General features: G+C 39.6%; 1 protein-coding gene and 1 long non-coding RNA gene across 9 annotated transcripts in view; both read right to left on the bottom strand.

Annotated features, from left to right (window-relative positions):
• Positions 1–160: 160 nt before the first annotated feature.
• The window catches only part of NHSL1 (NHS like 1), a 148,723-nt gene continuing 126,791 nt past the window's right edge, over positions 161–22,092 (bottom strand). For 5 of the 8 annotated variants that reach the window (XM_079970929.1, XM_079970932.1, XM_079970930.1 and 2 more), the window contains 5 exons: positions 21,491–21,683; positions 15,522–15,653; positions 6,813–10,187; positions 6,168–6,297; positions 161–2,341 (listed from right to left, as the gene is read on the bottom strand). In XM_079970929.1, the coding sequence (XP_079827055.1) occupies positions 1,690–2,341; positions 6,168–6,297; positions 6,813–10,187; positions 15,522–15,653; positions 21,491–21,683 (4,482 nt within the window). In that variant the 3' untranslated portion in view covers positions 161–1,689. Of the gene's footprint in view, positions 2,342–5,704; positions 5,757–6,167; positions 6,298–6,812; positions 10,188–15,521; positions 15,654–21,490; positions 21,684–22,092 lie in introns of all 8 variants that reach the window. The other 3 variants (XM_079970931.1, XM_079970933.1, XM_079970936.1) reach the window with 2 other exon arrangements.
• Positions 18,801–21,481, bottom strand: LOC307213482. The gene is made up of 2 exons (XR_013837535.1): positions 19,977–21,481; positions 18,801–19,600 (listed from the first exon to the last, which is right to left on the bottom strand). It is a non-coding gene; the product is annotated as an uncharacterized lncRNA (long non-coding RNA).

Below are 22,092 nucleotides of genomic sequence, written 5' to 3'. Positions count from 1 at the left end.
ATTCTTTCTTACCCCCTTTAGTAAGACCATAAGCATGTGTTCAGACCTACCTATTCCTCGTGTTCAAGCCTGCCACAAACCCTTGCTCTGCCAGGCTAGCATTCAGTATAACAGCACCCCCAGATTTTCAAGTGTTGCATTATTAACTCTAGCCACAAGATGACAAATGGCAGCCTTGTTTATTGACGCAGTCACAGGATTGTCCCCATCCCCTTCTCGAGTTGAGTGAAGGCCACTAAAATTTATAGAACTAACAAAGAACAGAGATGGAGAGAAAAAGAGCCAAGTGTTTTTCATCAAAATAAATTATCTACATAGAGGAGGGTTTTTTTTTCTTTAAAAAAATTTAAAAATGTAAAAAGTCCAGCACTGGTAGGACAAAGGCTACCTCAAGAACTTGTATTATGTACAAACATTATAAAAACAGAAGACTAGCAACTTAGTCAAAATTCATTTTCCAAAAAACCCAACAATCCTGTGATCAAAATCACAGCTGATATTTTAGCTATCAGTTATATTCTTTACAAATAAGAAAGTTATATATATATATCTATATATTTAAACACACTGGTAAAGACTCAATAAAATTAAGCAAAGTCTCCTAAATTGTTAAGTTTATTTTCCCATATCAAGGAGATGCTGACTGTAGACAAAAAAGTAAAACTAATTGTAGTGTATTCTTTGGTAACCAAAAGTTAGCAAGTGTTTCAATATTCCAAGTGATATGTTGCTTAAAACTTTCCCATTTTGACAAATATAAGAAAAACTGGTAATTCCCAGTTTAATTGAAAAGAAAAGGGTACCATTTGCAGTTATATACTATAAGCTCTCAAATCGAGAAGTTAATGGCCATTTGCTTATTATTATTATTATGCCTCACCCCATCCCAGATTTACCTACATCTTCTTTACAAATCGGCAGCCATTTATTTTAGGTCTTCTATAGGACATCATAATTTCCATTCAAAAAAACAAATTCACCTATGAGGTTTTTTTTCCTTAAGAACCCAATAGATGGACTGTAATATACCCACACAGCAGTCACTTCTGTATTACAATAGTGCTTCTTTCCTATTGCGTTTTTTAAAAAACAGTAATTCAGAATCTGGTCAGCCTGTTTGTTATGCTATCATGACATGGTTAGACCAGCAGAGGACCCCCTACACAAACTAGAAGAAACAGTGGGACAACAGCCAACACGGCTAACTACTAGACCACATATTCTATCGTTCCCTGCTCAAAAGAGATTACTAGGTTTCATAAATATAACACTTTGAAAGCTGCTGCCACCCTGTACCACAGAAGCTCCCCATTTTCTCTGTAGGCTTACTTTAATTTTCTACACTCTTAAAAAAAAATCACACACAACCCAGAATCTGAAAATATTAGTTTCTTTTTTTATCTAAAGGATTTTAATGCTTTAATGGACTGATCTGACTTAGTTCCATTTAAACTAAAAGTCACATCCATTAAAAACTAAAAATCGCACCCCATCGAGCCACATAGAGGTATCAGTACTGTAGCATCAATTACCACATTCTAAATACTTGGTGAAGTAAATTGTACTGATTAGGGCTTCCTGCTAAGTCTGGGTCATTTTGTATACCTTATGAAAGCTGTGACATCATAGTGCCTTCTTAATCCTCACCCTTTTTTCAGTTGATGGCATACATATTAAAATAATTTTGTATCAACCAGTTATCAAGTCTGGGTGAGTTGTACTGTTCTCACTGGAGGCCACATCTTCATTAATGTCCATTTCATCACTGTCAAACACATCAAATTGTTCCTCGTCTAAAGACCTACAAGTTCTGCTTTCTGCAGGTTCAAATGGTTCCACATCTCCCTCGCTGATAACAGTCATAGGGCTACTCTGGATCCTGTTTCGAACATTGTATTTGCTACTTGCAGCAGATGGTGGGGTTCGAGACCTGCCGTACCTGGCGCTGGAAAAGGACAGACTTCTTGGCATCAGGCCTTCACTCTTGGCCCATTCTTCCTGGGCCCGTCTGCTCTTGGTAGGAGAACAACTTGTGCTACTGTCAGTGGGTTCCCAGGAAGAATCTGCCTTGGCTCTTTGAAACCTTGGGTCTGTGTTTTTTAGCATCTCTGCTGCTGACATGCGAGAACTGGTATCTGAACGGCTCCCTTTTTTAAGCAGAAGTGCCTTGAAGTTGTCATTGCTGGTGCTACTTTTGCGAATATTTCTTTGAATTGATCCTGCCTGTTTAAGGGAAGCCAGGTTTGGAGAAGCACCAGTGGGTGTAACAGGGGGTGATGGCGAATGATTTCGGGTATGATCATCCTCAGAGTCTTTGCGGCCAAGGACTTTCCTTTTGGATCTATGATTTTAACGTAGAAGAAAAACATAAAATCAGTATTAGCCTCTCACTTCAATGCTTTTCCTATTTCACATATGAATATTGTAACAAGCAAGCAGATGAATATAAACTATTACAGAAATTAGTAGGAAGATACTGGAAACAGGAATGGTGACATTCTGATAACAGGAGTCTTGTTCTGAACTGTATTCTCCAGTACAGAACTGAATTAATCCAATTTACTTGCAAGTTACAATATTTCTTTTCTCATTAATATTTTGCAAAGCAAATATTTGAATCTTGCTAAATTGTATTTTCTTAATTAAAACAGCTTTCCAATATAGTAGCGTCCTCCAAATTAATATATTCTAGCTACACTTGTCAAGGTGTTCCAAATGAAATTGCCAAAGGGCGTGAAATTAATGAAGCCTAAATGAAATCCACATGCTCTGTGGGGAGCTAGGAACATAAGAAGCATTTTACTGTATCAAAAGTAATTAGCACATAGGACATACTCTGAAGCTTCATCTAAAAGCAGTTGCATTGACCTGCAAAGAAGGGAAAGGACATCCCTTAAAAACAACAAATTAATTTGTATACAGGGGAAATCAGAAAGTGTATAGGATAAAACAAGGAGCTGGTAAGTGATTAACAAAGATGGTAAAGTACATGTAGTATTCCTTTCAAGTTAACACCAGTCATATATTAATGCCGTCCAAACACTCCAACACATTTAAAAATGGTACTGATAACAAAATAATATCACTTTTGAAGAAAGCCTTATGTAGATTCACAGTTTAGAAGAAAAGACTGAGAAGTACGTTCACTTGTCAGTTTCTAGGAAGAAACCTCAACCCAAGAGTTTTGGACTATTGTGTGCCCCTTTGCTTATCCAGAGGGAGAACATAAATGGGCTAGGCTGTTCTATATTTATTTAAATGCTATATATATAACTGACTATGAAGTTTTTTAAAAGGGGGGTTGCAGAGATACTGCATACAAACAAATACTGGAAAGTGGATAAACACTTTCCTGGGTTAAAATAAACATGCCTAAACTATTTGATGATGCACATAGACATGCGTGCCTATACTGAAAATGAGTTTCCAGTAAAGTCTAGCATAAAAAGATAAAGGGACCCCCTGACCATTGGGTCCAGTCGCGGGGTCGCGGCGCTCATCTCGCTTTATTGGCCGAGGGAGCTGGCGTACAGCTTCCGGGTCATGTGGCCAGCATGACAAAGCCTCTTCTGGCGAATCAGAGCAGCACACGGAAACGCCGTTTACCTTCCCGCCGGAGCGGTACCTATTTATCTACTTGCACCCTGACATGCTTTCGAACTGCTAGGTTCAAAGAGCAGGGACCGAGCAACGGGAGCTCACCCCATCACGGGGATTCGAACCACCAACCTTCTGATCAGCAAGTCCTAGGCTCTGTGGTTTAACCCACAGCGCCACCAGCATAGCAGTAGCCAAAATGCCCTCCAGATGTTGGAATCCAATTCCCATTATCCCTTATAATTGGCCATGTTGGATGGGGGATGCTATGTTCATTACCCCTGGTTGGGGTACCGATAAAATCATTTTCAAACAAAATGGCCAAGCCAAAGCTGGGATTTCAAGAAAAATTAGGGGAAGGGAAGGACCACCTTCTCCATGTTTATTTCAGTTCACTGAGAATGAGATCAACTTGTTGGTTTAAGATCACAAAAGGACCACAGGTCAGTGGTAGAGCATTGGCTTTGCATGCAGAAGGTTCCAGGTGCAAATCTTGGCATCTCCAGCTAGGCCTGAGAAGGACTCCTTACTGGAATCCTGGAGAGCCACTGCCAGAGTAGACAACAAATATCTGACTCTGTGTGAAGTGGCTTCCTATGTTCCTAAAATGCAGAAGAAAAATGAGAGCTATACGAATGTGGACCAGCAGATAAATTTGAAAATTTTGGGGTCAGCAGATGAAAGATATATAGTACTATGTAACTAGTAAAAACATGTTTTCAGGACTTATTCTTATGTACATTTCACACAAAATACACAGTTTGTATAACTGTGCAATACAGACCAAGCCCCTTGCGAAAAACAAAGAACACCATCCATAGAAAATTAGATGTCCTTAAAGACAATTGAAAACTATGGGACATAACTACATTCTAAAATTATGCCCACGTTATTTTATTCTATGATTCTCTCCAGTCATAATTGGAAGTTTCATACGACATTAACAGCTGAAGTTTGCACTGTGACACACAACAGCATGAAAAGTAAACACCAGCTTGTGGTGTTATCAGTTAATGTATGTCAGTATCCATGGGATGTATCCTCACTCAGTATCTAATTTGAAAGTGGCTGTGCAATCACATCTCAGGTATTTCCAGAGGATGTTTGCCAGTTTTGTAGTCAACATGCTCAGGACTTATTTGTTCTCTTACAAGGAAGACTGGGGAGGAAGGTGAGAGAAGAATGTAAACACTCTTCCCCTACTCACAAATGCAATCTGTGTCTCACATATACACACTGCTCTTTTCCCACACAAAGATGAATGTTTCTCTTGAATCCAAGAGTTATTTAGGTATACCCATGGACTTGCCATGTGTGGTGGGAATTGTTATTTTTCTCTAAATATAGCAAACTCCTGTGGCATATTGCAATTCACTTCCTTTCAGTGCCTTTTGGAACTAGTTGAGTGGTGTCTTCAGTCTTGGTCTATATATGTTTAGTAATGGGAAATATGTAGGGTAGTGGGAAACACGTTACTCTGAAATGTACAATTGTTTGCCATGAAAGGATATCATTCTAGAAGCAAACTTTTCTACCCTGCAATATTTAACACTACAATATATAAACTGTACAATATATAAACATGACCCAAAGTTCCCAACACAGAGCATTCCCAACCTATACTCACATAACATAATGAGAACATATTTGTGCCACTTTCAATTACACTCCCCAAAGATGTTCCAATTCGTAGAGAGAGAAAAATCACCACAAGGTGGCACCAGTAACACACATTAGATATTCCAAGTCAAGATATGTCACTTTCTTTTTAGGGCATTTCCTGTCTGCCCCTTCTAGCTAAAGGTATCTTAAAGTATTTTTAAAAATGGGTTGCATTCTGAAGATCTGTAATCAAAGATATCGTCTAAAGAACCATAATTATTTGTAGAGATTCATTTGCATTCGTTTAGCCTTGTGAAATGTGTTCATCCATTGAACTTTCTTCCTTTAATCAGGAGAGAATGATTGGGGTTAGTCTGTATTGCACATTCGAAACGACAGATCAGTGTGTCACAGAAATAGCTCATCTTCAACTGGATTATGGCAATCTATAATCCAGCTACTGTCATATGTTTTGCCATATGACGGATAGATCATGTTTACTTGCCAGTTTAAGCCAAGCTTGCCATGAAGCATTAGAGTTGAGCCTCTGTCCCAAACTGCACCATATAATCAGCAGAGAAGAGGGGGGAAAAGAATGGAGGGTAGAGGAAATGAAAACAAAAAGATACACAAAGAAAGCAATAGTATATGTTAAATCAAGCAGATTTGAGAGAAACAGTACAATACAAACAAGGGATCACTTGACATTCACAGAAGGGCCAGAGGCTGACAATTTTACCAAACTTGATTTTGCTGCCAGCAAAGTTTAGTTTCAGAATTAGTTGATTGCAAAGCAATGAAAGGTGCATATATGAATAATCTATTTTAACTATGTATTACCAGAAACTAAAGTGAATTTCTTTGAAAAATAAAATAATAATCATTAGCATTACATATTATGTAAGATATGTTTAAAACTCTTAAGGGATAATGGATAAAGCAACACAAATAAGGCAATTAAACAATACCTGTGAATGGCTGCAAAAAGATCCTCAGTAGTCCTTGGTCTGGTTGGCACTGCCACCACCTCATTGTCTTCTCCATAACTAGGGCTTTGCAGTAAAAAGCTGTTTGCTGCATCTGATTCAAACCCCTCAGCTAAAATGCAATAAGTAAGAAAATTATGCGGGATTATAAACTCGCAATATCTGAAGAGTTAAGTGTTAAGTAGCCAACAGGGCAATAAAGACTGTAAATTTCCCTAAAAATACACAACACAGCCATGCTTCTGCCTTTTTACTGATGGCAACAACAAAATTATTTTGAGTAACTACATTCTGTGAAAAGCTATTTATTTGCTTACAAGGAACATAACACTGACATTTCTGGATTCCCTAATCCCCACCCCATGGCCATCATTATTGTCGCAGTTTAAAAATCAACACAACAGAGATTTGGTTGAGAAATCCCCCTTGACAATTGTTCCCCTTAAATAAAGAAGGCAGTGCAGATTCTTTACACACCATTAGCCCAAGTTCTATTATTTCCCTTAGGATCTGCGTGCATTTGCACCGAGAGTGTTACACTGATGCCAATGCTGCAGCCCTCCCTATCCCACTCCCAAATAGGTCTAGTCACTAAATATACTGGATGAAAACAGAAAACAGACTTACCACTTTCATCCCCTTGAGATGCATGCCTGTCTCCTCTAGAGACACTGTCTCCAATTCTGTTGGAACTGCTTCGTTCGCACAAGCAAGGCTGCTCCTCCTGCTTGGGCTGCAGCGCAGAAACGCTGACTTCCAGTGTCTCACAGGAGGTGGAACCTGCAGCTCCTCCTTCTGGAACCAGGCTGCCAGAGTCCATTTCATAGGAGCAGAGTCCATCTGTAGGATAATCCTCAGCCTGGCTGTACTGTGCAATGGCAGCATCCCCTGGAGCGATTCTGACTGTTTCACCCACTCCAGCTATTTTTTCTGCTGTAACATCGGGTTGTGGGGGTGGCACAATCAGGAACAGTTTGGGTTTCTTTGAAACAGGTGGCGGCTTCTTGTTTGGCGATACACCCTGAGGCTTGTTGAGACATCCTGGCTGTCCCTCAAGAGATGAGCTTGCAAGATCAGAGCAAAAATCCTGTGCTGCTTCTTCAACACTGGCTGGTGGCAAATCACTGGCAAAGGAATTAGCTAGACTGCCTGCATTTCCAGGCATTGTACCACTCGAAAGTTCATAGTTACCACAGAGTCCTGGATAAGATCTATGATTAGGACTGTAAACAAAGGTATTGTCAAAAGCACCATGGGGTTTCACTTCACCTTCTTCCAGGCTGTCGCAGTGTCCTACTGATACACCTGGTTTTATAGGCAGCTGTCCTGAAAGCACATCAGTTGATTTTTCCTGAGAATTTATGTCAGAAGCAGATTCAACTGGCTGTTCAACCTCTGACACCACAGTTTTCTTCACGGACCTCAGCTGTACCATTTGCAGTGCTTGGGTGGTTACTAGAGGCATTGAAGGCCTGGCGGGATCCTCCTTTTTCAAGGATGCTCTCTTTATTGTACTGTGAGAAGAACCTTCCTGATTATATTTCTTGAAAGAACATGGTGCATTTTTATATGCACCTTTTGTGAGTTTAGGGTCCAAGGGGGGTGCTGGTGGAGGAACTGAAGAAGGGACAGGAGGTGGAAGGGGAGGAGATGGAACAGGCGGTGACGAGGGAGAGAAATGATCCAACGAAGGGTCTTGTGGTAGGTAATTAAACCATGGGATACTTTGAGAAAACGATATGTTTATAACCGCTTCTGGTGGAGGCGGTGGGAAGTTGGGAGATCCAGGAGGAGGCGGCAGATCCATAACATCTGATGAGGGAGGTGGTGGTGGTGGAAGAAGGTACTCAGAAGAGTCTGGAGACGAAACCAGAGGGAAGCTTGGGCCAGAGTCCGATTTCTTCACACTCCCACTCCCTTCAGCAGATGTATTAGAAGAAAGGGATGTGGAGGAGGAAGACACTGAAACTGAAGACAGAAGGGATGACTTTCTTTCAGGCACTTTAGGTTTCATCTTGGGTTTCCCGTTTCCTGTTGACATAGATTTCAGAATGACAGGCACTGGTGTAACTGCTGTGGGTGTGTTGGATTGGCTAGAATACCCACTAGATGGTGATGTAACCCTATGTGGCTTTTCTGGAGAAGTGGTCTTTGGTTTGGCCAACCCGCTGGGCACCTGTGGTGTAGAAGCCCTTGACCCATCGTTAAGGCGGCTGACGTTATAATCATTTAGCTTGGGTCCAGCATTAGCCGAAAGAACTACTGGGGATTTCAGCTGATCCTCTGGCATCGCTGTAGGACAATCGCTGTAGTAGCCCCACTGGTCAGCATACTCTGACCTGATGCTGCTCGTCTCGCTCTGGGAGGGTGTGACAGTACAGATGGAGTACATGTTCAGGCCTGTTCCAGACATCATGCTGCTACTGGCGCTCACCGAGCTCTGACTACGAGAGCGTAGCACCCAAGGGTCATCATAATCACTGCAGGGGCTTTGAGATGGTGAGCTGCCATTTTTGCACTTGAGGTTCAACTGTAGGGAGTGTTGGAGGCTAGCAATCAACATGTCATCCAATACCTGCCCATTGGACTGAGTTTTCTTCTTGGGGATCCTTCTAAGAGAGTCTGTTCGGGATGGGGGCAGAGGTGGTTTCTTTGCCTTTTTAAAGGATATGCTTCGTGAGAGGGATTTGTCGCTGTAATTTGACAAGTCTCCCACAGATTTCTTCTCAGTGCCATCAAACACATTAATGACACTGTGCCTGGGGTTTCCAAAGCCGTTATTGCTATTGCAAGTTTTGCCAGACTTGAGTCCCGAGTCCATGTGCATGGAAGTGTAATAGCCATCATGGTCCACAGAATATAAAGAGCTTGAGTCTTCTTTGGCAGAGACTCTTTCAAGGCTGCTGGTACTCAGGTTGCTCACAGGCGTGGAGCAGCCTGGAGTGGCACAGTTTAGTTTGTGTAACAACACCTCTTCCTTTCCAGAGCGCTTCAAACCACAGTGCTCTGTGCTGTTCTGGACCTGGCTCTGTGTTTTGTCAACAGAGTAATTTGATTCACTCCTACTGTCACTGTCCTGAGAGTGGGTTGGAAAACTGAGATTATTCCTACTGCCGTAGGTCATACTTTGAGGGGCATTTTCCACAGCTCCTGCACCGCTGAGAGAAACTCCTGAATCTCCAAGACTGAGCACCATTGCAGCATTCGATGAAACAGCAGTGTCTGAGGAACGCGAGTGATGTGTTGAACTGGTCTCGCTCCAGGTCCCACTAGAGGAATGCTGTTGATCTTTTGTGCCTACCATGCTGTTGACAACAAGATTGTCTCTAGGTTTTGTATATGAAGAAGGGTTGGTGATTTTACTATCCATCGCGCCCGCACTCTGTGTGGTGTGAATCACAATAACCTCTGAAGAGGATGATAGGGTTGCATTTGGTATAATGCTGGTTGAATACATACTATGTGGAGAGACCATGCATGCTAGACTTTCTGTTTGGTTACTCTCAGAGCCCTTTACCTCTTGGGACTTTGGCCTTTGAAGCATACCTGTCCTACTGTTGTTCCTCATGTGGTCTATGCTATCATCCACTTGCAGTTTGCTTATCTGGTGTGACAGTGCTCCACCTTCTGTTGACTTAGACAGGCTATGTCTACGTTCCAGGAACTGTAGGGACACCCTTGCCCCAGACCGAGGTAGACTATGAAAACCCAGGTCATTGTTTAGGCGGGAGGCAAACACAACCCCAGCGGAATCACTCATCACAGACATGTTTCCAGAAGAACTGGACAACTGTGACATCTGGGCTGCAATTCCTTGACCTTTCTGGGCACGTATTCGCCTCACTGAAGGTGGCACCACTTTGACTTCCTCCGTCTGACAGCCGGAGTCCTTGGTGTCAGACTGCTGCATGGAAGAGTGATAACTATCAAGCCTTCCTAGCGTGGAATAGTGGTCAGGGACGCATAATGAATGGCCACGGAAGTCGTTTTTACCAGTGCCAACTGTTGGAAGTTAAAATAAAACAGTTATTATACACATCAAGATTTCACATTTAAGCTCCTGTGTTCATTAACAAAACATGTATCAAAAAGTTGTTTCCTTGGATGTTTCAAATATGCTTAATTGTTTCAAATATAAATAAGAACCTGGGTCTGTTTACATTCAAACTAGGACTACTCTCCAGTCAGGTTACTCAGATAAAAAACAAGCAAAACCCCTGATAGACAAGAATAGCTGTTATTACCTAACCAACAGGCTAAAGGCCAACTGGGAACAATCAATACTATCCTACTAAGCTGCCTGCACACTTCACTTTAAATAATAGCAGCTGCAGCTATTGTTGCACTCAGCAGACCATAATTTAAGTCACAACGTACAGGAGCTTATTTATGTTACATATATATAATATATTACCCTATCCCCAGTGTGAAAAATGAAGAAAATAAAGAACAAGCAAAGCGTGTCTCAGTCCTTGTTCTTTGCAAACTATGTCTTGACTGCTGCACCTTCCATTCAAAAGCACCATGGGATTCCAGGAAATTCAAGCAATTCCACACAAATTATTTTTCTATACTATTATCTACTTGAATCATGAAATGTTTATTTTTGGGACCTTGCACTATACCACAGGAGAAAAATAAAGTGCTAACAATTGCTTTTTAAAACCACTGACCTCCTTAAAGGAACAAATTGAAATACATTTAAACACATTAAATGAAGACATTCTAAAGGCCTGCCCAAGTTTCTAAGAACTATTTCATCTATGTATTAATACTTAGCATAGCAACATCTACATTGTTCTTCGAGGAAGAACAAAAGGCAGGGAGAATAGTGTTGCTCACCTACTGAAGCAGAGTCTACTGCCTAATTAGACAATGGCTTCTGTCTGCAATGCAGGTGGAGGGAGACTAAGCACAAGGCAAGGTACAGACAGAATTGCAAGAGAGTCATCTCACAGAAAATCCAACTCTCATTCTTTCAAGTTGACCAGTGACAGGAGGAGGACTTGCAAATCTAATATTTAATTAACAAAATTATTTTCAAACTTCCTGTCTTCTGGCTGCCCCTTCCCCAGTGGCAAGTGCTCGCACATCATTCGACCATAGTTAAAGGGTTTGTCCACATTTGAGTATTATTTAGCTGTGAATCCTCCATTCAAAGCAGTCTACACTCGCCCATATTTGAATTTTTATGGCTGTCCCTGCCTTCTGATTTGCTGATTTTATAATGCCAATTAACTACTGACAGGCACACTTCCTGTGTGGATTTTTTTAATACTCCACATTTTTAAAATGTGGGTTGCTTGAAGTTTTCTGGTTTCATGTAAATCTAAGTGTTATGTCCAAAAGGGGACTAGTGGTTTGTTTTTCCCAAACAAACCATGAGCCAAACCATGGCTTAGCTCCCAGTAGCAAAGCAACATTAGGAACGGGGAAGGTGCAAATTGACCAAGATTTTTGTCCTGTGCACCAGCATGTTGTACGCTAAATCTTAACTATGGTTTAAAATGATGAAAGAACCAGGTCAGCGATATCGGCTGAAGAATGCTTTTATTCCTGCCGAAGAAAACAAGTTATTATAGAATCATGCCCAAGTACATACAAACAGTTCACATGGAATGCTGATTTCATCATTGCCAATGGTGAACTGAGAGTCAAACCATGAACCGACATTCTCTTGATGTTGTCCATTGCTGAAGGAGATCAGTAGTAGTGAGCTGTCTTTCAAGGAATGTTGTTTGCCACCATTATTTTTATTTTTATTATTACCCCAACAAGCTTGAAAGTCACTGATTTGAATGCACTTGAGATCACTGCACTGTATACTTAAATATATATGTGCACTGAAATTCTATTAAAATAGCACTTTCTTCTCTCCAAATTATGCTACAATGATGTAAAAAAGAGGTGGGGAAAAGTTTGGTATCTGAAATGCTGCAGGTCTGCCATTGAAAAATGCAGCCATTTTGGAATGCTTGCTTCTGAGCAGCTCTTGCGGGTTTTTTATGGCATGTCAGATAAGGAGCTCCCTTCCCAGAGCCTTTCAATTCTCTTAATTGTTGAATGCAAGTGGACTGTGAAGAGTAAGGTCATTCTTCCCCATAAAATTTAATAGCTGTTTAAGTCATATTCACTTCTTGTTTTTCTTGGCATACAACAAAACACTGGCATCGGAGAGAATGGAGGATGGAGGGAAAGTTAAGGACAATGCCATTTATGAAACATTAACCTGATTTCAAATAAAATCAAACCTTTACACATGTTTTTTGTGCATTTTGCCTGCTTTTAAAGTTTTCCAAAAAGCATAAACTGAAGCCCTGATTCAGCGAAGTCAGTGTGGTCTTAGCTAGAACTCCAAGGCAGCTAGAATTTGACCTTTAGACTTTTTTTTCTACCACAGTGGGCTCAAGTGAGAAATTACATTATGTCCCATGTGGTGTGAATACAACGCTAGCGGGATTTAAAGAGGCACTGTAAAAAAAGAAAATAAGTATTGTTTATGAGAAATAATAGGAGTAAGGAGGAAAAATGGCAATACGAAAGAAGGGAATGTGTATTAAAGGTGTAACCACGGACGATTGTCAGAGACGTTGAAGGAAGTCAAAAAAATAACTATGATTTGTTGTATGCGGGATTGAACGAAGAATTGGAGGGAATTTTATAAAATGTATAATAATAAAAATTATCATAAAAAAAAAGAGAAATTACATTATGTCCCTTCAATGCTGGCAAGCAGCTTGATAATTCTCAAAAGCAGAGTTTTATCAAAATGACTATAGGCACAAAGGCCAATCAAGTAAGAAAGAGAGGACTTGTAAGTTATTTATATTGATTGGCATGAGTCAATGTTAGCTGTAACTGAAAATAAACACCTTCTCTGGGTGATGTTCTAATGTCATCAGTTTCCTGAATATGATACAAATTCAGATTTTTCCAACAACAAAAGTTGTCAGTCCATAAGTTAAGTTTCAGTTACTAAATTCCAAGTTATCATTGTAACTACTGCTTAAATATGTACTTAAACTAATGTATTTATTTGTGGCATTTTTTTTTCACTACTCGAAGAGACTCAAAGCACTTTAAAATATATATTGTAGCGTAATGTTTTTCAAAAAGCATTTCTGGCATAAATGGATACTTTTAATATTCTACTCATGTAGAGGTGTTGTGGGCGGGATGTGATTTCTGCGTCACGCAGGGGGCGTTATGCCCCCTGCCCCACTCACCTGGCTGGCGCACCACGCCCACAGGTAAGCGCCCAACCGGGCGGCTTGTAGGGGGCGTGGTTTGCGGTTTAAGATACCGCTGCGCCAGCCATTCCGCCTCACTTTTCACCTTCTCGTCGCGAGTCGAACCACAACTTGTCGCGACTCGAACCACAACTGTATGTGAAATCACGAGAACTTGTCAGGGGAATTATGAGTTTCATATTGACAGATTATGAAACCGGAGATTCATCTCAAATTCTTTAAGAGAAAAATTAAATGCCAAATTATGTAAGATATTATTAATTAGGAAAGTATAATAAGATATTTATTGCTGTTTGCTAGTGTTGAAGAGCAATCCTCCTCAAGAAGTAGCCAAATTGCAAACTGCCAGTTTCCCTTCAGTTCTTGGCTGCAATACTGGGCCTTACCCTGCCCTTTAATGCTAGGGCAAGTAGCCCAAATAGTGTTGTGCTCCTCCCATGTTGAAGGATAGGAAAACACCATGGTAGATATCATTTACTTGTTTTAAATTACAGGATAAAGTCCAACAGTGCAGTCCATAATACCCTCCCAGTACCCTTTAAAACAAGGAGATAAGTTACACTAGCCAGAAAAACCCAGCACAGAGCTATGATGGTTATATTGCAGACTGTCTCTTCTGAATGTGAGTAAGCAAGCATGCAAGCACAAGAGAGGGAGCCAAGGGTGGTAGCTGCCAATATAATGGAGTTTGGGGTCAGAAAAAAAGACTACTGGGTTCTTCAAATACCAAAGGTCAGGTGGGTAGAGGTTTTAGAGGAGAAGGAGCAACCAGAGGTTTGCCTGCACTAATTTGTAGGCCAATGGAGCTCACCTACACCAAAGCTACAGAAGGAACACAGGACATCACGGCTGGAAAAAATGTATAGGAAGTTCCTTTAAGTCCCACAACCCAATGGAACTGCCATCAAGTTGCATGCAACTGGCATGACTCCATGCCAAATGAGGGCAGAATTTCACTGGCACCATTTCACCATTGCAGACACCAATAAAACTTTGAAGACATATGATGAACACTGTAACTTGCACTGTGTGGGGGCTTTTCTGTATGTCAAGTAATTTCTGCATAGCAATTCAGTATGTCAGCACAAGCCTTCCTAAATGTGGGTTTGTGGTGCCATGGTGTAAAATCAAAGCTTCCATGCTGGGAGATGGCCACAAATACATGGACTTCAAAACAGCCATGCCACAGCTACTTGAATATGCAAACTAAATGCCTCAAGCAGGATTACAGGGAGCCTAGAATGTCTACTAAGCATTCAAGTGAACAAGCAGGAAGATCATTGTCTCAAGTTGGCTATGAAGAGAATAAAAGCTATCTACACTTTTGTTGTTGTTAGGAAAGGGGGAAAATGGAAGTGACAGAATACAAACAAGGCTCTAGCCTAAAAAGGGCCTTAGCTTATGCCCATTACATTCATGTTTGCCAAGAAGGAATGGCTGGGGATGAAAGTTATTTATGGTTAAGTTCTTTGGTTAAACAAATGACAAACCCAGAAGACCTCAAATATGATAATTGCGTAGTGAATATTTATGTTCCAAATATGGACTCTCCTATAGCATTTCACAAATGTTTGAGCCATTTGACTGATAAGACTTATGATCAGATGGTAAGTGGAGAAGTTTTTAATGAGATTCTGGAACCAATTTTAGACAGCAGTACTCCTCCTAGTAAAATCCAGTCTTCAGTGAAGAATGAAGGAAATGTGAGACTGATGTGCTCAAATTTACCGGTAATTGTAAGATATATCTTTAAGACCAAGAGAATAAAAACAACCCTAAAATTCTTATAGATGATGTCAGAAAATTGCAGCTTTGCATGGCATTCAGTAAATTCAGTTTGTTTGTTTGTTTGTTTGTTTGTTTGTTTGTTTAAAAAGACAGAACTTTAATTCCCAGGTGGGCAAAATGATCGGTTTAAGCATACACTATTTATTCTTTCCTGGTGGTCAGGCATACATTCATTTTAACTTTTAATAGGCTATCAGACTGTATTGACTTCATGAGCGTGGGGTAAATGTTATGAGTTTAGTCACAGTAAGCAAGATAATTATTAATTGTAATGGAATACAGTTCTGATGAGCCATACCTAGCTCTCTTTGGATGTTGTCAGGGACTCCTGTAATAGTCTTTCTCCTTTTCACTTTCTTCGGCCGCCTTACCACAGTATCTGTGTAAATTAGAGACCTCCGTATGCTGGCTTGGCGGTCAAAATTCTCCCCTGATGTACAGTAGAACAAGCAAAGCACCATTACTTTCAAGCTCGCTGACATCATGCACTTTCTTCCACTTGCTTATTATAGAAATGAAGAAAAGGCATTAATATATGATGTTAGCTCAGTCATACAGAGTGGATATACATAGAAGGAAAAGATACAGCATACTGTCACTTTAAGGCTTTAAAATGGAAGGGATTACATGCTCCTATCAAATACATTTGTCTCATCAGACCAAATCTTCATTTAATCTAAACATATCAGTGAGCCATTAATGTCAACATTGGACATTTATAGTTACATTATGTCCCAGCTTACCTTCTTATGAACTTTGAGGAATGGGGGAGAGAGAATTTATGCTCTTGTTTTTGAGAAATGTACTGAGCAAGTATTTATTCATTTTCTTATGGCATGGCATGGCTAATGACTTCAGTGACGATCCTAAATATACTTAATTGGAGGTTTAATTTAAATTAATGGACATGAGGCAGATATGAAGCTAATGGAAGTGGATGTAAGGTGTGGAGGTCAGTTTGGATAAGTGGGTTCCTGGAATGATGTCAGAGGTTTGAGGCCTCATTGCTTATTTATTTACTTAAAAATTGTATATCACTATTCATAAAAACATCAGAACTATTACAAAGATATTTTCTGAGGGACTGTGGTTCTCTTTTTTCCACTGTTGTAAGCTGTTAATTTGGAAAATTACAAATCATTTAATATTTAAATATATTTTCTTAATTGACTGCATTAGCTCGGTAGCATGGAAAAGTTTTCAGGAGGTGTTTCAAAAGTTAAAACAGAATATACCTGAGGAACCTCTATTGGCAGAACTGGGATGACAACACAAAAAGTTTGGTTTCTTGCTGCTGTTAAGCAGCAGGGTGGACAGACACTAAGAACATCCCTAGACTGCCTCTTTTGTTCAACACCTAACATAGGCCCTTGTATGTGTGTTTTAGTTTTTTGAAACTCCCAGACTCCAAGCATAAGTAAAGTAAGATGATACCTCTGCATGCAAAACTTTTTATACTGACAGTCATAAGAAATCTGGCTACTTTCCCCTGCATTTGAAACTTCAGAGGAACTGATTGCAGATTATTTATTATATGACTACGATGAAGTTTTATAATATCTGAATGTCTTAGGTATTTTTAAAATCAGCAAACAATTTGAACTGAAATTTTAAGTAACCACTGCTGTATTTTGCAGTGAACTTACGTTAGCAGTGTTGTGAACAGCCTTGGGCACATTTGGAACAGTGGGAGAAAAATTAAAATATTAAATAACAAACATGGCTAAGTCTAGGCAATGTTCTGACTTTCAGGTTAGCCAAAATTTAATGTCTGTTACCTCTGAAAATTTACTATATTTAAATACAACATTATATTGGGGGGGGGGGGGGGAGAAAGAGACAGAGAGAGACTGATGCAGATGGAAACAGCTCCATCATACTGTGAAACCCTGACAGAGGTCTCACTGTCTCTTTTTGGTTGGTACCAAAGAGCCATGCCAAATGCCAGTAACATTTATTGAACATAAATTCTCTATATAGACTTCAGTGTCACAGAACTGCACCCTGGCTATATTTAGTCTTTAAAGTAATTTTGGCATGTAAGCAGTATATGAACTGATGATGATGATGATGATGATAATAACAATAACAATAGTAATAATAATAATAATCACCATCATAATAATCTATCATTGGGTGATACTGCATTTTCGCAATTGACTGAACCCACCTGGATGTCAACAAAATTAAAAGTTTTTGTGGTGCATGCAAAACAAGAAAGCCTTATAGTTGACCATTTGCTGTATCATATCTGGACCCAGCAGCATTTCTACAGGTTGAACAGCTTCAAACAAATTCACTTCTTTCAATGAATTAATAACCTGGCCATTTTCATTTGTTTGAAATTTCTATCTTGCTTCTTCTGTCATTTGAGATGCTTTACAAATTAGTTAAAACATACAAGTGATTTTAAAATCTCATTTTATTTTCTCCCCCTTAACAAACTTCACATTCCTAATATTCTTCTCAAACCCATAAATCCTTAGGGCAGTAAATATAGAAGTGTCTTTAGGAAAAGCTCTGTTTCACTATACTTCTTTCCAGGAAAAAAGGTAGGTATTTGAATTCTTCCGAATTCTATTTTAAATATCTAGATAGCCAAGTTATTTCTCATTGAACAGTGCATTTGGTATTTGCTAGACATTGCTGTGCGCATCATATGTGACGTCCTAGGAGTCTTGGACCAGAACGCTTCCATTAGATTGTATGGCATAAGGAAAATGACTTTTAAAAATTATACAACAATGCACATGGACATTTCTAGATTACAGGAACAAAGACTAGAAGACAAATGTTCCATCCCTAGTTGCCAAATGAAAAGAATTGGTTTTCCCTGAATAATCGTATTTGGGTTTAAAGATACAATGTGCTTGTTAAGTGAAACCTTTGAAACTCTAATAGTAGATGAGGTTAGTGAAGAGAACTGGGAGTTATAAAATTAAGAGTTTCAGACCAATAGCCTGCTATTAGGCATGCCAGGGGGTTAATTATTACGCTGAACTGCAGCCCTCCTATGTCACACTGGAAAAGCTACTGACGCTCCTCTAAGTAGCTCACCATGTAGCTTAGAACCTGAGAGATAAGAACTAAGCCTTGTAGAGAAAAAGATCAAAAGCCCCATCATGCACATGGAAATAGTGGCAAAGTTGTCTATTTTGTACCAAAATCTGTATCAGCGAAGGCACAAAGTCAACTTGTACAGAAATATTTTTTTTTAAGTCAGCATATTTATAGGTATTATTTTTTACCAACCGGTAATGAGTTGGTAAGGAAGTAATATTGTTTCACGTAGTAAGGATACTTTTTACCACTCTTCTGCTTCACCAGAGTTCTGATTCAGCTTGCATATGTGATAAAAAAATTATCCTCACTATTTAGCAGGTTGCTACAGGTAAGTGGTTTACCATGTTTCTGTGTACATACTTTGATAAGTTACCACTTGGTAAACAACTGTCTGTATTCATCCAAAATCAAATAAAACCTGTTAGGAAACTTGTGTGCAAAAACTGGTTGAAAGTTTTAGTTTTTAAAAATAAACCTGTATTTAATTTTTGTGGTGGGTTTGTTTTTTTTAAAAAAAACACAACCTTTTCAGTAGCCTTCTCTGGCCACAATTCAATTTATGCACTTGCTTAAATTTAACTTGTTCATCAAGGAACAGCCCAATGAAGTCAATGGTACGTAAGTCAGTGTTTCAGTAATTTGCAGAATGAAGCCCTTTATCTTTTATTTATGACTTAGATGCGCACCAGCTCCTATTATCTTCCTTTGTATCTGGGTAAAACCCAAACCCGACCACGCCACCTGTTCCTGGATTAAAAATTAGAGCATGGTGTTCAATAGACTGGGAGCATATGCTTTTTAAAGACTAAAACTTTGAGTCTATCCCTTCCAGAGCAAGCTCAGCTCCTGATGACCCAAGAAACTAATTCCACTCCCAAACATGGATAGCCAGTCAGCAACTTTTCAGATTAATGCAATGCCCCAGCACCTTCAGGTTACTCGCCAGATTTACAGTACTACAATCTGTCCAACTGAAAGAGCGCTGCCAAATGAAACCAAAGCAGGTCTCATCTGTTGTGCAGCCAAGTGAAAGGTTGTGGGCTGTGTTCATTATTAATTAATCTTTTTAAAAAGGCGCTTGATTTATTAAAAAGCACATCTAGGGTTAATATTTTATTTCAGACACATCAATATTTTATTGTGGTGAATAGCCCAATCTACTACTGCTGGTTTAGACAGCCAAAAATATTACCTTGCGATTTCAAAAAAAGGAGAGGGGAGAAGAAAGTATACAAATACCTGATTTCTAGCGCTTACATCCATTTAAAGATATGGTTAGAACTAAAATGTATTTTCCCCCTTTTCCTCTCCCAACTAAGTACATATCAAAGAGGATAAGGTAAAGGTAAAGGTACCCCTGCCCGTACGGGCCAGTCTTGACAGACTCTGGGGTTGTGCGCCCATCTCACTTAAGAGGCCAGGGGCCAGCGCTGTCCGGAGACACTTCCGGGTCACGTGGCCAGCGTGACATCGCTGCTCTGGCGAGTCAGAGCCGCACACGGAAACGCCGTTTACCTTCCCGCTGGTAAGCGGTCCCTATTTATCTACTTGCACCCGGAGGTGCTTTCGAACTGCTAGGTTGGCAGGCGCTGGGACCGAGCAGCAGGAGCGCACCCCGCCGCAGGGATTCGAACCGCCGACCTTTCGATCGGCAAGTCCTAGGCGCTGAGGCTTTAACCCACAGCGCCACCTGCGTCCCTATCAAAGAGGATATATCACTGCAAATCTTGTCTTACAGATATTAATTCAAAAGGAAGTCACACTGTGTTCAATTGAGCTTACAATGCAACCTCAGTTTCTAAAGTGTAAAGCAATATGGCTCAGCTTCAGTATATCCATTGAATTGCCCACCTTTCACCCATCTCATGTCCAACCTTTTGTTTTTACATACTTTGAGGGTTATACAAGATTAAGCTGCATACTTTTCTAAATATACTGCGCTCTTATGATTAAGCATACTGATTATTTATCTGTCTTTTAACTTCTATGCAATTGAAAGGCAGCAACTTGGACTGGGAGGAACCCCAGTTTATTCATTTGTGTAATGAATTAAATGCGCAAAAGCATTTCTCTTTTAAGTTGTGGCATTCAATAATATCTTTTCATTTTGCATTTCTAATTACTTTCACGAGCTTCTTATTTATCTCAGGCAACTGTTTTATACTGAAAATCTTGCTAAAATAAGATGGATGCCAGCGCTAAGTGGTTATTAGCAATCACATAGGGGAAAGGCGTGCCCAAGTTAAGTGATTGTTAATGAAATAAAGTCAGCTGCCTTAACAATGTAATCAAAAATATCTAATTGAAAGCCTAAAGCACAATGGAAGTCTATGCGGCATAACTGAAGTTAACTTCTTGTGCCTCAGACCAGCTGGAATGTGGCAATGCGGTTGTAATTTAGTAATTGTGCCATGGCCCTTGGGGTCCTTTTTGCACCAGTGAAGAACAACCATGCTGCAGGAGAAAGACAAATCTTCTTTGTTAATGGAACAGTACAGTTCTGCATTTCACTTTCCTCCTCCAGTGGATAACTGAAGTACAGTCATTGTACAAAAGAGGCGGATATTCACATACTGTAAGTGGATCTTATCTAAGGCTTTCTGAAACCTTTTAAGCTTAATATAGCAGCAAACCATTTCTAATATGTACATTTCATATTTGAAGCTAACACAGAGCATTTCGTTGTGACCGAGAAAGAGGTTAACATAGGTTTCATCTCAAAGGTCCTGAAGAATATTCCATACAACAATATTTTTTGCCGCAATGAGCATGTAAATCTGTTGGCTTGGGCAAGTTTCTCAACATTATTCATAGACTGAAAAGCAGAGAGATCCTAAAATCTTAAGAGAAAGTTATTGTAGAAAACATATTGGGTTTTGTGCTCTTTTTAAACCTCAGTATATATTTGACTATGCCACAAGAATCCTTTTGTTGGGGACCCACTAAACTTAAGATCTAAGGCTGAATGTGTGCTCTTACCGATATTCTTCATAATTCCTGCAAAGAGCCCTGCTCTTGAAAAGTGTAGTAGTAATTTAACCAGTACTTTCAATCTAATCAGCCTCTCATTTTAAGTTTCATCAGTATTTCAAATAAATTTTGAACAACGGTTTGCAAAACGTATTTTCAGACAAAATAAAAACCAATAACCAGTTGAGATCCCTTGCTCTTTCTCACCACACAGAAACAAAATTAAAAGCCTACCAGTTACGTTAATAGGTATAACATCAGTTTGGACTGCTTGAGCCTGCTGTCGCATTTTCTCCTCCGGGGTTGGCAATGGAAGTGATTTGGTCCAATTTGTTTGAGTGTTGATATCAGAGAATTCATTTGAAACTGGTGTTTTGGATCTCTTGATGCTAATAAGCTTCTCCTCCTCAGGAGAAGGGGTCGAACACTATTAAAAAAAAGTACACTGTAAATTCAGTGCAAATATATTTATCTTACTTATTTATCTTTCAAATATGAATTAAAGCATTCAAAATAGTTATGATGCTTTTGCCTTGGCTACTTCTAGCAAAATATGAATTAGACAGACCTTGTTCCAATTTGTACATGAGGAAAGGTTTGTACATCCTCTTTAGCAGTAATTACAAATACTGAACCGATTTCATCCAACACCCAATAAGTTTTTTTAAAAAAATCAATAAACGTATAACTCAATTAAGCACATGCTAAGGAATTGAATTCAATGTGACAGGCAATCCTATGACACTTACCTGGGAGTAAGTACTACTGAATACAGAATACTTTTGAGTAAACATGCAAAAAATCTAATTATTAATCTTGTACTTAACTGTTTTTCT

Source organism: Podarcis cretensis (assembly GCF_951804945.1).
Source record: "Podarcis cretensis genome assembly, chromosome: 3".
Lineage (NCBI taxonomy): Eukaryota > Metazoa > Chordata > Lepidosauria > Squamata > Lacertidae > Podarcis > Podarcis cretensis.
Note: the sequence above shows the minus strand (reverse complement) of the source record. Positions and strands in the feature narration are given on the sequence as shown.